Here is a 17,926-nt window from a genome sequence, read left to right as displayed (position 1 = left end):
ACCGTCACCACTTGACGTAACCTGAGGTCCCTAAACCCCTCCATTCTCTCTCGTGTCGTTTCCAACCAGCTTTCTCTCCATCTCTCAGAGAACAACCTGTTGATCCCAACCAGTCAGGATTCAAACCGGCCCACTCTACGGAAACTGCACTCCTTGTAGTCACAGAAGCACTACATGCTGCCCAGGCTGCCTCCCATTCTGCAGTCCTGATTCTGCTAGACCCATCAGCAGCATTTGACACAGTGAACCACCAGCTGGGTTCTCCTCCTACCTAACTGGCCGGACCTAGCAGGTTTCTTGGAAAGATTTGCTCTCCTCTCCCCGCACCCTCCGAACCGGGGTCCCCCAGCTATCTGTACTTGGCCCCCTCATTTTCTCCTTGTACACTAAATCTCTTGGTGCTGTTATCTCTGTGCACATCTTATCACTGCTATGCCGATAACACTCAAATGTTTCCATCCTTCCCCCACGTCTGCCAAACAGGTGGAAGAGTGCATCACTGCATGTCTGGCTGACTTCTCACAGTGGATGTCTTCACACCACCTCAAGCTGAACCCAGACAAGACTGAACTTCACTTCTTCCTAGCTAAGTCCTGCCCCATGCAAGATCTAACCATTTCTATAGACAACGCCCTGGTAACTTTGGTTCAAACAGCCAAGAACCTTGGTGTTGTCCTGGACAGTCAGCTCTCATTCAAGAGCCACTATCACAGCGGCCACTCAATCCTGTAGGTTTACACTCTATAACATTCGAAGGATCAGACCCTTCCTCACCCAGGAGTCAGCCCAGCTCCTTATCCGGACATCAGTCATATCAAAACTGGACTATGGTAACTCTGTCCTTACCGGCCTCCCGGCATGTGCACTTTAGTCTCTCCAAATGATCCAGAATGCCACAGCACGCTTGGTCTTCAACCAGCCAAACTTAGCACATGTCTCCCCCTTCTCTGCTCCCTGCATTGGCTCCCAGTTACTGCCCGCACAGAGTACAAAACACTGACATTGGCCTACAAAGCAACCAAAAGGTATGGCACCCCCATATCTTCAAAGCCTGATCCAACCCTACAACCCCACCCACTCTGTCAGATCAGCTAACACAGGGAAGCTGTCAGAACCTTCTCTAAAACATCCAGGACAACACTCCACACGTCCCAGACTCTTCTCCCTTCTGGCTCCCAACCTATGGAATGAACTCCCCATTGCAGTTAGAACTGCAGACTCACTCCCAATCTTCTGCCCTAATCTGAAGACTCACATCTTCAGACTCCACCTCAGCCCGTAGCACTTGCCCTAGCCTTGACAACCTTGCAGGATTATGCAAAGGCTAAAATGTTAGATAGCATGTTATGTAGACTGATGCCAGGTCATTGTTGACCTGGCATCCTATAGTGTGTATAGGTTCAATGTACAGGCTGATGATAGGTTCTTGGTTTACTTATGTATTAGTTTATTGGTTTACTTATGTATTAGTTTATTGGTTTACTTATGTATTACTTTATTATTAGATTATTAGTTTACTTATTTATTACTTTATTATTAGATTACCATTTCGATGCATTATCTTGTGTTGTCCTTGCTTACTGTAAATCACTCTGGATTAAGTGCGTCTGCTAAATGTCTAGATTGTAAATTGTGGTAGAAGGTGGTGGAAGGAGGGTGGTAAAAGGTGGTGGTGGTGGAAGGAGGTGGTGGAGGAAGGAGCTTTAAAATTTAGGCATTTTGCAGATGCTTAATCCAGAGCGATTAATACATAAACGTAATTAATACATACGTAAACCAAGGACCTATCGTCAGCATGTACATTGAAACTATACACTCTATAGGATGCCAGGTCAACAATTACCATCTGATTACATAACATCCTATCGAAGTTACATTTTAGCCTTTGCATAAGCCTGCAAGGTCGTCAAGGCTAGGGCAAGTGCTACAGGCTTAGGTGGAGTCTGAAGAGGTGAGTCTTCAGATTATGGCAGAAGGTTGAGAGTGAGTCTGCAGTTCTAATTGCAATGGGGAGTTCATTCCATAGTTTGGGAGCCAGAAGGGAGAAGAGTATGGGACGTGTGGAGCGTTGTCCTGGATGTTTTAGCGAAGGTTCTGACCGCTTCCCTGTGTTAGCTGATCTGAGAGAGCGGGGGGGGGGGGGTTGTAGGGTTGGATCAGGCTTTGAAGATATGGGGTGCCATACCTTTGGTTGCTTTGTAGGCCAATGTCAGTGTTTTGTACTCTGTGCGAGGCAGTAACTGGGAGCCAATAGAGGGAGCGGAGAAGATGAAGACATGTGACCCTTTTTGGCTGGTTGAAGACCAAAAGTTCCATTCTGGATCATTTGGAGAGGCTTAAGTGCACATGCCAGGAGGCCAGCAAGGAGAGAGTTACAATAGTCAAGTTTTGATATGACTGATGGCTGGATAAGGAGCTGGGCTGACTCCTGGGTGAGGAAGGGTCTGATCCTTCGAGTGTTATAGAGTGTAAACCTACAGGATCGAGTGGCCGCTGTGCACAACAGAGCTGCTCCGCGTTGAAGATCGGGGTCATCTGGGGTCGGGCTTCCTGTTGGCCTTCACCCGACCCCATAGCGAATACATCGGGGGACGTGCCTTCTCTTTTTCACCGAAGTGTACCGGAATGGCTTCTCCTTCTGAAAAAAATAAAGCTACCAAACAAAAAAAAGAAAAATGCTCATTATTAGATTGTTCATAAAATATCATGAAATAACTTTGCTAGATGTTTGCATTGTATAGTTACCTTGCCGTGATGTAACTCAGGTGGGCGAGAAACAAAAAATAGTTGCTCCATTGGTTTGAAATTGATGATCGTGTGACCCCCCCCCCCCCCCCCCACACACACACACACCTTTAAGATGACCAGGTCCAGGCCTGGATTTACACAGTTCCCCCCAACCCAGCCAGAAAAAAGTGACCTTTGGTACCTACCAAAAAGTTACTTTTGGGACCTACCAAACAGTGTCCTTTTGGTAACTACCAAACAGTGACCTTACAAATGAACAAGGTCTTATGGACCTTTTCAAAATGACCAGGTACAGCCTGGATTTGCAGAGGCAGATGAAAACAAAAACTACACTACCAACATAGTCATAGATTCAACGTCGGCCTTCAAACCTGAAAAAAAGAGCAAAAATCTTTAACCACATCATCACACGTACGACCCAAACGGCATCCAACACGAACAGCATAGCTGTATTCACCACAAGCATCATCCAACAAACTGCAGCATAAAGCAACTGCAGCATCCAGCAAAGGAAAAGGAAAAATGACCAGGTAGGACCGTCACAATTATTATTACATAATCGCAAGTATTTGAGATAACCGCAATACTTTTTTGGGGATCATAGTCATAATCGTTTCCATGTTGAAAAATGTTCATATATTTTTTAAACATTTTCAATAAATTGTGGAAATAGCCGAACTACACGCTCAAAACGCATCACGACGTGATGCGTTTTGAGCGTGTAGCTCGCCTTTTGTTTACGAAGCCTAAAAAAAGCCAGACAAAGTTTTATTCAAAATGTCAGTAAGACGCAATTAAACAGTTAAATCGCAATTATTTGAGCGACAATTTATCGCCAAGTTCAACGTCATAATGGTGACAGCCCTAAAGAGGTTCCTTACTTTGAGCCGTCTTCAGAGGAAACCCCCGGCCGACCTGGGTCTTTTGACGGCGGAAACCAACCGGTGTTTAACATCGAGGTGGATACAAAAGCACAGAACGCACTGTCGTGGATTTATGCATCAACGAAGACACATACACACTGTCGTGACACACTGTCGTGTGCACAAAACACACTGAAGTGGAATTATGTGATAAATCAGCGATCGATACACCGGATGGAGACCACCGCAGGCAGACCAGGGCCAGCGCCGCAGAGGAATCCCCCCCGCCCCATGCAGACAAATCCGTGGATAGAGAGAGATCTCCAAGCTCTCGATCTCTAGGGCATCCTCGGGTTGAGCCTTCCAGCGGCGTATCCCATCATCTCCATCCTCCGTCCGTCCGTCCGTCCAGGGCTGTCATGATTACAAATTTAAGTTGACGATTAATTGTCATACAAATAATAATACTTCAACGATTATGCAAAATAATTGCCATTATCTCAAATAATTGCAATCAGACGATTATGTAAGAATTGTGACAGGCCTACGTACATCTGGCTAGCTTCACCAGATCACTTCTGCGTCGTCATTAGAGGTGGATGTTCTGGGAGGGTGTTATACTGCAGGTGAGAACCTCAGTCTTCTGGGCATTTATGGCGCAACCTCGGCACAGTCCGTCTCCACTCTGAGAAACAAACAAACAAACATTAATTCAAGTGACCGAGAGCCAGATAAATACCAGATATATACGTATACTGTATCCTGTACACAGCATAGTTTATCTAATCAAACTTATATAGCATCCCTATGCTGAGGGGAACATTAGTCGAAAATAGCAGATGGCAAAGTGGTTTTGGGAAAAAGGAGCAAATCAAGTACAGAGCCAAAGGTCAAGTTTACAAAGTGTTGACGGTTTAAGTGTTTAAATGTCTACCATTCATTCACACAACACTGATAGTCAATGAATCTATCGATGAAACCCATGGAAAAACTTTAATCTGCGACACAATATATATATATATATATATATATATATATATATGCAAAATGCATTCACTTATTCCAGTCTATTCCAGTTTGCATACCAAAATCCTATTTCAATATGCTAGATCAATTTATTACTTATTTTATTTGGAACAAAATAAAAGTCCCCACGGTTATGTAAAGCAGTGGTTCTCAAACTTTTTCCTGTCAAGGACCCCCAAATTGACACTTATTAGCCCACGGACCCCCATTTGAAAAGATAAGCCAGGGACCCCCATAAGAGAAGATTTTTACGGCTCTAGCAGTGATTCTGAGAATCACTGCTAGAGTAACTCTGAGAGTGTACAAATGGAACCAAATGGACCCGTTAGGGTCTCAGAGTTACAGACCCATAAGGGTCCATTTGGTTCCTATAAATTATTTAGCTGGGGACCCCCTGGTATCCCCTCAAGTACCCCTGGGGGTCCCCGGACCCCACTTTGAGAACCAATGATGTAAAGCATTCTTAGAGATCAAAGAACCTTAGCGGTCTTGCACTACCAAATACACAACTACATTACATTAGAAGAAACATGACATACTGGCGGCATCAACAAAACAACGCTGAACAGTCCACCTGGATACAAATAGGCTCTATGCACAGTAGCAGTGGTGTAAAGTAACTAAGTGCATTTACTCAAGTACATTTTGAATTCCAGACTTTTACTTGTAACAAGAGTAGTTCTACATTTCAGTATAGAGACTTTTACTTAAGTAAACACATTGAGTACTTTTTCCACCACGGCATAGTATCCATATTAAGGGCCCTTGACTTAATTTCTTCACAGGTGTTACCAATGATTCTAATGAAGGCTCTGTTTCATTCAGTGTAGCACAGTGGTTCTTTTAATTTCAAGGACTCCCATAACTCTGAGTGTTCAAATGAACCAGTGAGGGTCCATTTGGTTGTATGTGTACACTCTCAGAGTTACAGATACATAAAGGGCCATCTGGAACCCCCCTCAAGAACACTTTGAGACCCAATGGTGTAGCAGAGTGTCTCCAGTGAGCCATCAAACACACTATCAGCACCCTGACTCTGTTTGACCAGAATGGAAAAGAGCCTTAATTAGTATCATTGGTAACACCTGTAAAAGGAAGTAAGGAAGAGGCCCAATTTATTTCCAGTATGGCTTCTGTTGATAGAGCCCATTGAAACATCCATAATGTATCTCATCATCACTGCCAGCACACGTCTTCCTCACTACCTCTAAACACTACAAACTACACCACTAACCTACAAACTCATTACCTCTAAACATTACAAACTACACCACTAACCTACAAACATACTACCTCTAAACATTACAAACTACGCCAGTAGTTCTCAAACTTTTTCATGTCAAGGACCCCAAATTTGATATATATTTGGCCACGGACCCCGATCTGAAAATGTTTTGTACCTCCAGAAGCAAAGATATGAGTAAAAAATGTTTGTTTAAAAAAAAATACATATATTCAGAGGTTTTCACAAATTTTCAAAAATAGCAGATCTACAAGCTCATAGCGCGGCACTCAGTGTCTCAGCATCACAAACAAACACAGCTCAATAATACAACATATTCCCTTCACAAACATCACACAACATAGCTCTTCATCCTTACTAGTTGTTGCTTTTCCAAAGGAACATCAAAGTGAAATTACACACAATTCCATGTAGAATGGCCATGTTTCACATGACGCTCGTCTGTCACAAGCGTCATGGAACAACTTGTTCCTGGTTTGCGAATTTTTGACATTTACAAGCCGTACATCTACATAAACGTTCACATTTCAAATATAAAGTGCTGACCCCCAAGCCATGGATGTAACCAGTTAAAGTGCACTGGTCTAAGTATCCGTATCGTCCGTATTGTTCAATAAAAAGCTTTTTAATCCGATCACCAGCCATTTTCTCCAATGCTTTCAACTACGCGCCCCTATCGGCTGGGAGGTGTATTGCACTCTGATATATTACAAATAAAAAATAAAATGGCCGCCGATCGGATTAAAAATGCGTTTCATTGAACAATACGGAAGATACGAGTACAGTGCGCCCCAACTTGTTACATCAGTAGCTTGAGGGTCAGCACTTTATATTTGAAATCGGAACGTTAATGTAGATGTGATTGTTGTAAATGTAAAAAAAAATCGCAAACCAGGAACAAGTGGTTCCATGACTGTCATGGTATGACTCGAGTCATGTTTCAGGGCTACTGTAGAAACTCACCTCAGTTTTTGTCGGTTGGAGATAATTCATTGTGTTTCCACGGTCTGGTTTTAGCAGCTTTTTTTTTACCACCCTGGTAAACATTATGAGTTGTTTAGTTCACTCTTTTTACTTCGAAACATTGCAGAGCTGAGTGTCTGTGAGTGTGTTTGTCGGTCGGTGTATTTGTGAGAGGGGGCGGGCCCGATAATTTGTGGTTCAAATAGCCCCGCCCCTCCCCCCCTGCTTCCTAGCAGCCATATTATGAAGACATTCACAGGTGTTACCATTACCAATGATACTAATGAAGGCTCTGTTCCATTCTGGTCAAACAGAGTCAGGGTGCTGATATTGTGCATGTTGGCCCACTGGAAACACTCTGACTCTGTTACACCAGTGGCTCTACAGTTGGGGTCCAGGGACCCTCATGGGCTTCCAAATGGCCCCTTACAGGTGTGTAACTCTGAGAGTGTAGAAATGGAACCAAATGGACCCGTAAGGGTCCATTTGGTTCCATTTGTACTACACTCTCAGTAATGGGGATTGTGGACACCACTGTGCTACACTAAATGGAACAGAGCCTTCATTAGTATCATTGGTAACACCTGTGAAGGAAGTGATAATATGGCTGCTGTGCATAGAGCCTATATTAAACCTGGCTTCTATGGCAGGTTTTCTCAAAGTGGGTGCAGTCAGTGGTGGAAAAAGTACACAAATGTTTTACTTAAGTAAAAGTATCAATACTGCAACGTACTGTATATATATATATATATATATATATATATATATATATATATATATATATATATATATATATATATATATAAAATGTACAATTCCACACATTATTTTAGAGTAAGAGTGTAGACAAAACAGCAGTTTAACATTTACACATCAGTATCTATTATCTCATGTCTTGTGTCTCTTTTCTCTTTGAGATCACTGAGATAATGGACTGGGCACACTTGTAGTGTCGGTACTTATATATATATATTAGATAGATATATTGAAGCTTATTCTGCATTAGAACTTCTTGTAAGTTGCCACTTCATACAGTAAGGTTTCAATCTAAATAGTAATACAATATGAATATGGACAATCTGAGCAGGTCCAGCATTACCACTTCCAGATGCTATATGAATGGGCTGTCAAGTGTCAGACATGAACTGAGACCAGCCAATGACAACATTTCACAGGGAACTGGGCAATGCAATCATTCGTCAGCCCAAAATTACTTACATTTAGCTTGTGCTCATTTTTAGCACCTGGAGATATTCTCATTCTGAAGCAGTTAAGGACCTGGTGACTCTGGCAATACAGATGACTTCGGCTATATCGTGGTTTATCACTAGTTTAACTGTTTTCAACACTGTTGTAGCTATCAATAAAAACACTCTGGTTACTTCACTGTAGGAGGACTAACCCGGAGAATGACATACTGTATGGATCTTCTTTTAGATAATTTAATCAGCAAATAAGACCGCAAACATGCCGAATGTTTAAAGGCTTTGGCATCTTTTTCAGAGTCCAGGTTTGGCCTCTGATGAAGACACCAAAGCATCAAAACGTTAGTCAGGTTTGGACTCTGATGAAGATGCTGTAGCGTGAAAATGTTAGTCATGTTTGCAGTCCTGTTTGCTGATTAAATCATCTAAATAAGATCTGTGTGCTCCAGACAATGTGTTTCTCCTGGCAGGTACTTCTACAGTGAAGTTACCCAGAGTGTATTTATTGATCTCTTTGTCCATTACTGAGAGCACCACCGGGTTTCTTTAGAAGCTGGCTTAAGCATAGGTGTGTCTCAGCATTTGACCTGTTCCGTTTTACACACAAACTAAATAATTCTGGATGCTTCTCTCTTTCATTCAATGCCCACTGATAGAAAGCTGTCAATATTTTATTGCATTCAGCTGGCACTCTGATTAGACAGTAGAACAACAAGGATAGAAGGTTATTAACGAAAACAACAGAAAACATCAGTACTGGGTGTCCTTTGAACCAGGGTAGAAGAACTTGGGTAGATGGCAGATCAGAGGATGTCTTAGTATTAATAACTAAGAAGAGATATAAAAAAATAATGCACATCAGTATTGGCTGCAAAACTGCCAATCGGACAAAAAGATGTCCTAGTAGTAAGATCACTTTTAAGGTACGTTTTCTCTGAATGGGTGGCACGTGGCTCTGTGGTTTGCTTGCTTTACAGCAAGACATCCATCTGTTCAATTCCAACTGGGTGCTGTGTAGGGTGAGGGTCTTTCTGTGGAGTTTGCAATTTCCAATTACCTCCCACACAAAAAGATATGCATGTTAGGGACAGGGCATTGCCGTAAAATAGCATGCATGCTCAGTAACCTTCCACCTGTATAAAGTAATATTAATAACAGTCTCTGCCCTCCAAGTTCTTACTACATACATTAGGTATGCATGAGGTTGAGTATGTGGGTGTCTGTGTATTGTATGTATGTATGTATGAAAGGCTGAACATATTGCACGTGTGTGGTTTTCCTCTCTCCTCTAGGCCTTTCTCTTCTTCAGCATCTCCAGGTACATGCGGAGTGACTTCTGGATGGAGTCTTTGGTGATGAAGCTAACAAAGTTGTGGATGTCTGCCTCCCTGTTGGATACCAGCTTGTCAACGGTGGACTTCCTCATCATGGACTTGCTGATCTGCCTGGCATGGTCTGAGGAAAGAGAGAAAGAGTTAAAAAACATTAGAAGAACTAGATCAGAGATTAAGGCAGGGCAGTACAGGGTCTAGAGGGCCAATCCCAGACAGCTTTGCTGGTTTTTGACCCTCATGTAAAACCCTACCCTACCCTATCTCTAACACCCAAGGCTGAATAAATGCTTTAACACGCACACAGGCGAGCTGTTGTGTTCTACCTGGTATGGCCAGCCACTTGGCCATGGTCTGAGTGGCAGTAGCGAGGACCTGGTCCTCCGGTACCAGCTGGTCCACCAGGCCAATCTTCAGGGCATCTGGAGCGCTGTACAGCAGGCCCAACTCTAGAGCAATCTCTGTGGTCCGAGGGCCGACCGTGTTCACCATGGTGTCCTTGAACCTGAAACGTTGTTCAAACACGTCGGTTTTTATTGTATCGTTTATGCAACCTCCATACACTATTCTGATTAAATCTATTCCCCATGTGATTTCCAGGTCAAAACGAGTTATGATATTACCCCCGGTGTATTCAACCCTGAGATAGATGGAAGTGGTAAGGGAAATGTTGCTAAAACAACTGCGAATAATGAAAAACTCCACTGCAAGACATATGCCCGAGTTGTGCATGAGATTAAAACATTTTTCTATTTTATAACCATTACTGTTACCATCTATGATAAGGTGTTTTGGTATGAAAACCCACATTTTTATTTAACAAAGTATCCTATATCATAACATAACTACATGTCTGACATCTGTAACAAACCACACTACTTTAAAATCGGTTGAGAATTCAGTGAGTTTTTAATTGTGGGTGACATTTAGGAATATTAAATGGGGGACACATGCTTCAGGAGGCACAGTTCGACCTGGATAATATGGCAGCCGCGATGACAGATCGCTACAATGATTAGCAACGGCCAATGAGGTATACATGTGTGTGTGTGTATATATGTACTGTATGTGTGTATATATTTATATATATATATATATATATATATATATATATATACACACATACACACACACACACACACACACACACACACACACACATATGCTACCAGAGCCTTAGCCATCATTAGCTAGAAGCCATTCCTCACCAGAATGGTGCTACAATGCCCAGCTGCGTTTCGTTGAGGCCGATGCTGTAACGAGGGTTTTCAGCCATGATTCTGTAGTCACACGCTATAGACATCAGACAACCTCCGGCTGGACTGGAACCCTGTGGACAGAAGGACAGATGGGAGAGAAAATGAGAAGGAAATAGGCAGAGGAGAAGAGAGTCTTGGTTGGCATTTAGGACAGGATTCTGTGGCTGCAGGTTCCAACAAAGAAGAAAGACTATTTGATCCTGATCTAAACAGCCATACAAAGTCTCTCTCTATCACACACACACACACACACACACACACACACACACACACACACACACACACACACACACACACAGAATGTATAGCAGTCACTCACATTGATTGCTGCTATGGTGACCATATTGGATCCGTAGAGTTTCAGCCACATCTCCTGGACAGCCTTCCAGAACACTCCGCAGCTTTCTGGAGTCTTCCCATACATTTCCAAGATGTCCAGCCCTGCTGAGAACACCTTCGGTAGACTCTGAATGGTGGCAGCACACACAGAGTCCAAATGGAATGGAATAACACAGACAATTAAACACACTTTCGCTTACACGATGCAAACTGTAAAAATGATGTGTATGATGGAATGCATTTTTACATACTGTACAAGTAATTTTCCATGAACGGTGGTTATTAAGGATCCTGCCTGCGTGCATGCCTAAGTGATATCAGTGTGATGTGGTCTGATAAGGGATATATTAGAAATAGAAATGAAAAATCACACCCTGTGTGAAGGTAGCAGCGCCTTTGATACATTTTGTCATCGATATGTGTTTATAATGTGTTCATAGCCACGTGTCACGTGAAGCTTGACCAATCACTTTGTTGATGATGTACGCACTAAAATTGACGTACGCACCTGACCAATCACAAGGTTGACGTACGCACACGGACAAAGTCAGGTATAGAGCGGCTAGCGCCGCTAAAAATCTATTTGGGCCACAGTTATGGAAATGCCTTCAAACGCACGAAGTTGACGCACAGCCTACACATACACATTAACTATAAGTCATAGCATCTGTGCAGTTCTGGAAATACCTTCAAACTGAAGTCAACAGCGACTGCACAAAAACGTTAAACTATTAGTAATGGTGTCCTTGTCCTTCCAAGAAAACAATCAATGTGTTTCACAGAGGACAAAAAGCATACTATTGCTTAGATGATCCTTTACCGAGGTGATGATGAGGCCTCTGCAGCCCTTGTCCATCTCCAGCTTCTCCAGGCTGATGCTGAACTCTGTGAGGAAGTCCAGACTCATACTGTTGACCGGAGGACTCTGCAGATGCATTGTTGCCACACCTGGAGAGCGAAGGGAGGAGAGATGTAAGAATATGGAACAGAATCAGAGATATAAAGGACAACACATTCATTCACTTTACAGGAGACACTGGAGTTATATTTTGCTTATTCACTACCATTAAAACCGTGAAAGCATCCGTGTCATTTTAGATTTTAACCACTTTAACTATTATTTTATACTTTGGCTATTAAAAAATAGCAGATATACAAGCTCATGAGCTTGTAGATCTGCTATTTTTGAAAAATCGTGAACATTTTTGCAATCTTTGAATATATACATTTTTAACTCAAATCTTTGCTTCTGGGGTCCACGGCCAAATACATATAATGTTGGGCGTCCTTGACACGAAAAGGTTTGAGAACCACTGATAGAGCAACGTACGTTTTTCAGAAAACTGTTAGGATTTAGAAGGCATTTGTAGAATCGGCCTAAAACAAAATGAAGCTTGCTCAAGTACCTGTGTTGCTGTCAAAATCCACTTTGATCTTGGATGAGGTGCTGTTGTTCCTCTGCTGAGCCAGGAGGTAGGGAGACACACACACTCTGCCATGTCTGCTGGAAGAAGACAGCTGAGACAAGAGACCTGGGGCAAAACAACAACACCACATATCATTGATTGTACACTATTCTGTCCTGTATAGTATACCATGGTGCTACAGTCATAAGTAATAACTTGACACAATAACACATACGTATTTATACTGTACAACTGAAAGTATTGTAGTATTTATTGATGCATTTTGTGCAGAGGCCAACAAATAAAACCTGAGTTTATTATTATTAAATTAACATTAAATCAAAAGGCTAATCATAAATCAGCATCCCAATACTTCTTAGCTCAGCTGATGCCCTCAATAACCATGTTAATTGTTGCAGGCAAAAATATACAAGCTTTGAAAGGTCGAAGTGACACGTTCGAAAGGACGGCGATGACACATTTCGTTAAGTTTGGAACTTTATTGGACAGAAGAAGCAAGCTTTTTCAAATCCTGCTCAAATCCAGGTCACACTTGTTTGCACACAAGTGACTATACACGTACGAACTTTGACCCAGTTTAAAATACATGGCTGCAAGGGAGAGGATGCTAACTGACTTAGCACTGTCTGTCACCTGGGAAACTGTTCTTTTTAAGACATGAAGTTAGCCACGCATTCCATGACACGGGCTGCTAAACTAGTTCAGTCGAGTTTTTCGTGCCTTTTAGTCTAATTATGCAAACGTACCGAAGAAGCCGCACTTTGCTGAGTTTCTTAAAGCGCTGGCCATCTCGTCCGTCAAGTTCACACAACAACCAAAAGTGGGCGACTTACTTCCGTAGGGCGTGACCAATGACTAGAATCTGTAATGTGATTGGTCTGCATTGGTCTGCACGAACAAGACATAATAATACACATTATATCATAACAAATCACAGTATAAACATTCTTGAAACGGAATAATGTCTTAACATCAATGATTCACCATTAGCATGCCTTTGTGGGCTTTAAGTACAGTGACAGGAAAGGTTTAGCAATTGTATGATATCATACCATAAAAAAATTATGAGGACTTGAGCAATGACTGCATGCACAGTGTAATCAAAAACAAAATTCACAATGTTTAGAGTTCCCACATCATTACATGCTATGCAGCTTCATATGTGTAAGATGAACTCGATATATTATATACAAGACTGGATGATTTTCAAAATAGTGTTTGCCTTTTCTCCTTTTTTGGTCGTACATGTACATAAATGATAAAATGTCAAATATAAAGTGCTTAACCCATGGTCACGGATGTTACAATTATGTACGGTCCCTCAGAAGTACCTGAATATTCCGTATTGTTCAATAAAAAATAATTTTAATCCAATCGGTGGCCATTTCTCATAGAGTTATAATGTATTAGAGTGCAATACACCTCCCAACCGATAGGGTCACGTAGTAGAAATCATAAGGGAGAAAACCACCTATCGGATTAAAATACATTTTATTGAACAATACGGAATATACGGGTACTTCTGAGGGTCCGTACATAACTGTAACATCTGTGGCCATGGGGCAAACACTTTATATTTTAAATCTGAACATTTATGTAGATGTACGGACCAAAAATGGGGAAAGTGCAAACACTATTTTGAAGATCATTCGAGACTGTCATGACAGACGACCGTCTTGTGAGGATCCAAAGCTATGGAACTACACTTCCGTTTAGGTCGACGACGTCTTCCGGGAAATGACCACAAACAGGAAGTAAACAGCCAGCTGTCAAACCAACAGGCAGTAGGAGCTACATGCTAGCTGTTAGCTTCAGTGTCCAGAGGTTTCTATCTACAGTGTAATGAATGCACCACATTGAGCACACATTAGACCTGTGTGTCACCATGGTGCGTCCGGAGTAGAGTACCAAGATACCCCACAAATACTACATTTACTGACGTTCCTCTGGGTCGGGCGCTGAAACAAGGTACGTTAGCTTAGCAACACATTATTAGCTGTGTGGTGTGGTATAGCGACGTTATAGTCTGTTTATGTAAGTTTGAAAACATCAACACATTTTGAGAAGAAGTTAATGAGAAGATAAGTCAACAATGTCACCCCTCTATATTTCGATGTCATAAGCTGCGTTATATACAGATGTCTTCATTCAATACGATACCTAACCTAACGTTACAAAACAGGTATAACGTTAAGTAATGGCTACAGCTACATCTTTGAGCTGTCTACTCTAAAGAAGTGGAGAGAAATAGGGACTGTCGAGATAATGGCTACATAAAACGAATATTGACATAAATATAATGGTATGATAATGTTCTACTAATAGACAACGAGCAAGCTAATTTGTTAGCAGACAGGCTACAGTAGCAGTTAAAACACTCTCAGTACACTACCATTTATGACAGTCATCTGTAATTGTTTTAAAAAATTGATTTCTATAAATACTAATTGTCAATAAATATTGTGTTGATATAAGTTTTCAGTTTTATTGATGACAACTGCAACATGAAGATGACCCATAACATAACATGTCATGAGTTACTTGTCCACAGTACAATACCACTAGTATCTAAAGTAAATAGATGGGCTGGCATGTGGGGTACATCTCAGCGTAACTCTGAGTGTACAAATGTAACCAAATGGACCCAGAAAGTTCCATTTGGTGCCATTTTAACACTCTGAGTTACAAATGCATAATTAACAATGTGTGTACATGGTCATACAGCCATTGGTGATAAAGTGAACTAGTTGACTCATAGTGTCAGCTACAGCAGACCGACGATACAGTGCATTTCTTGAGTTACATTTGGATCTCAAGACGGCATCAATATAATGTGATATTTTCTGGAAGCTTGTACATATGTATGTATTGCATCAGCTTTCTTTTAATTCCTGTATAGATTAATTCAATTCATGTTGGCAATTCGGAAGTTTTTTGTACAGATGATAATGCCTGGGCATGGCCTTGCCTGCTTTTCTTAGGCTATTAGTGGCGTCCATAGCTGAATGGGCAGAGAGCCCGCCTGGGAAGCAGAAGGTCCCAGGTGGGACCTTCTGCCTTGGAAGCAGAAGGTCCCAGGTTCGATTTCTGGCCTTGGCTAAATGTGTCAACTGTCGAGGTGACCATGAGCAAGACACTTAATCCTATCTGCTCCCCCCCTGCGCTCCTCTGTGGGCAGCACTCAGCTGGGTGAATCCGAGAACTGTATTTCCCCTGTGGGATCAAACGGGTCTAATTAATTTCTTATTGATTCATGCCAGTGTGATTGATAAACATGGTCCTCCTGCCTACTACGCATAGCAAAGGCTTCCCCATTGGTCTGTCACTACTGTCAGAAAGCCTAAGTATGTGCTCCATTGGTTTGTCTAGGTGAATGACCGACGTGGTGCCTCCCACTGCTCTCAGCGAAGTCCAGCTCCGGCTCCTCTGCCACGATGACATAGAGAGTGTCAAGCTGCTCTGTGGCGATTGGTTTCCCATTGAGTGAGTAACATGCGGTCAATATGTTAAAAACATACAATTTGTTCTCCTCTTGCAGCTTTATTCTGCTAATGTTTTGAGGATCACAATGGAAACAAGTTCCCAGGACTTTTTTGTGTTATCCTTTTAGCCCAAATGTCTGACTGTACCCGTGCTGTTTACATTTCAGTCTAATAAAGTATTCAATCAATCAATCAATCAATCAAACATGTTGTGGCATGCCACTAAAAGAGAGACATGAGTATGCAACTGAGAAATATCTGCACAATGCAAGTATTACACAACATTAATGAATAATGAATTGCATTTTTATAGTGCTTTTCCAAGTGCTCAAAGCGCTTTACAATGGTTCATTCATTCATACAGGTGGGGGACATTGGGATGTGGAGCGGAGAACAGTCGACGCCAGCGTCCCCACTTAAAATAACACATCCAAAGAAATTCCATGTTGTCCATAGTGTTGTTATTGTTGTAGGATAGTCAGAAAAATGTAGCACAGAGAGCAAAATGGGAGATTTTAAAACCAATTCTGTCTGTGCCTATAGGGCTGTTATCTTCAGTGTACAACATGTAGTAAGTCATTCTAATGGTAGAGACACGCATACACACTCACACTGATAAACTCCCTGAACTGCCCTCCAGGTACCCAGACTCATGGTACGATGACATCACCTCCAACAAGAAGTTTTTCTCCCTGGCAGCCACCTTCAAAGGAGGCATCGTGGGAATGATTGTGGCCGAAATCAAAGGCCGGACCAAAGTACACAAAGAGGTACCAAGTTCATTTGTGATAAACACATGTGTATATTCACTGTACGCTGTTCACAGGCTGTTAAAACTGTTGTATGTTGTCTTTGTACAGGTGATTACCAAAACAGATAATTGAGTTGTCCGCTGGCCTACTGCAGCATTTAAATCACAAAAATAACCAATTAAAGTTTTATATTTTTGCTGTCAGGTAGATTTTCAGGATACAGCTACACCGTAATAAACAGAAATAATTGCTGGTTACCTGTCAAATGTTGCTGGTGGATTTGACCAACTTAAAGTATTAATTGCAATATTATGTGCAAGCATTTGCCTGGGGCCTGTGCCTAATTTCCTATTTGATTAAGGTGTCAATGAGCTTTGCCAGTGTGGTTCAGCCTCGCTCACTCACTGCCATTAGAGAAAGTCTTAAAATGGAACATTCTAGATTCTGTTTTTAGTCAGTTGCTAATTAGACACCAACAGATGTCCTTGACTGGGATGAGAAAGAGAGGGATGCAGGAGGGGAGGGAGTGGAAAAAAAGGAATGATTGGAAGGAGAAGGTGGAGCCAGGGGAGATAAGGATGAGGTGATGGGAGAGGGACGGAAAATGGGGACAAGACGACAGATGATAGGCTGGATGAACAGAGCGACAAATGCACTGGAAGATTAGGGAAGGTAGATGTTTTAAAGGAATAGTTCACCCAAAAATGAGAATCAGGTGATCGGGCACCGGTTGTCTCCTGTGTGTGCAAGTGTCTGCAAAAGATGATATCAATATAATATAATCATGTGTGTGTGTGTTTTAGGATGGGGACATCTTGGCCTCCAGTTTTCCTGTGGACACTCAGGTTGCCTATATCCTCAGTCTGGGAGTGGTCAAGGATTTCAGGAAACACGGCATTGGTACTATGAACGTGCACACACACACACACACACACACACACACACACACACACACACACACACACACACACACACACACACACACACACACACACACACACACACACACACACACACACACACACACAGTGTTACACGGTGTGCAGGCACACACCGATAATGATCTTTGCCCATCAATAAGACCATTATTAATTGTTAAATTGTTTTTAATTTATCGTTTTTAATATTCCCAAAATATGTTCTTTTATAAACCCATTTAGTTCATTTTCATGTGGCACCCATGTTCTTGTAAGCATGATATCAATACTTAGAGTCGCAAAAATAGCAGACCTACAAGCTCACAACTCGTCGCATCCGTGACACTTTGCTTGTAAGTCTGCTATTCTCA

General features: G+C 41.9%; 2 protein-coding genes across 2 annotated transcripts in view; one reads left to right on the top strand and one right to left on the bottom strand.

Annotated features, from left to right (window-relative positions):
- Positions 1–8,703: 8,703 nt before the first annotated feature.
- On the bottom strand, positions 8,704–13,227 carry eci1 (enoyl-CoA delta isomerase 1). Its single transcript, XM_084072609.1, has 7 exons — positions 13,151–13,227; positions 12,384–12,509; positions 11,798–11,925; positions 10,958–11,104; positions 10,588–10,709; positions 9,706–9,884; positions 8,704–9,503 (listed from the first exon to the last, which is right to left on the bottom strand). The coding sequence occupies exons 1-7, from the start codon at positions 13,191–13,193 to the stop codon at positions 9,337–9,339; spliced, it is 912 nt and encodes a 303-aa protein (XP_083928735.1). The 5' UTR covers positions 13,194–13,227; the 3' UTR covers positions 8,704–9,336.
- A 944-nt stretch (positions 13,228–14,171) lies between these two features.
- naa60 (N-alpha-acetyltransferase 60, NatF catalytic subunit) overlaps positions 14,172–17,926 on the top strand; it is a 9,164-nt gene continuing 5,409 nt past the window's right edge. The window contains exons 1-4 of the mRNA XM_084073021.1: positions 14,172–14,372; positions 15,774–15,887; positions 16,527–16,656; positions 17,442–17,538. Coding sequence (XP_083929147.1) covers positions 15,778–15,887; positions 16,527–16,656; positions 17,442–17,538 — 337 coding nt within the window. The 5' untranslated portion in view covers positions 14,172–14,372; positions 15,774–15,777. The remainder of the gene's footprint in view (positions 14,373–15,773; positions 15,888–16,526; positions 16,657–17,441; positions 17,539–17,926) is intronic.

Source organism: Gymnoscopelus microlampas, assembly GCF_963454915.1.
Source record: "Gymnoscopelus microlampas genome assembly, chromosome: 11".
Lineage (NCBI taxonomy): Eukaryota > Metazoa > Chordata > Actinopteri > Myctophiformes > Myctophidae > Gymnoscopelus > Gymnoscopelus microlampas.
Note: the sequence above shows the minus strand (reverse complement) of the source record. Positions and strands in the feature narration are given on the sequence as shown.

What these genes read in the sequence shown, in the direction of transcription:
- eci1 (XM_084072609.1), bottom strand. Translation starts at nt 13,193, where the DNA reads ATGGCCAGCGCTTTAAGAAACTCAGCAAAGTGCGGCTTCTTCG. An exon ending in GGATTTTGACAGCAACACAG is followed by an intron (nt 11,926 to 12,383) that starts GTACTTGAGCAA and finishes TTCGCTCTCCAG; the next exon opens with GTGTGGCAACAATGCATCTG. An exon ending in GGCATTGTAGCACCATTCTG is followed by an intron (nt 9,885 to 10,587) that starts GTGAGGAATGGC and finishes ACAACGTTTCAG; the next exon opens with GTTCAAGGACACCATGGTGA.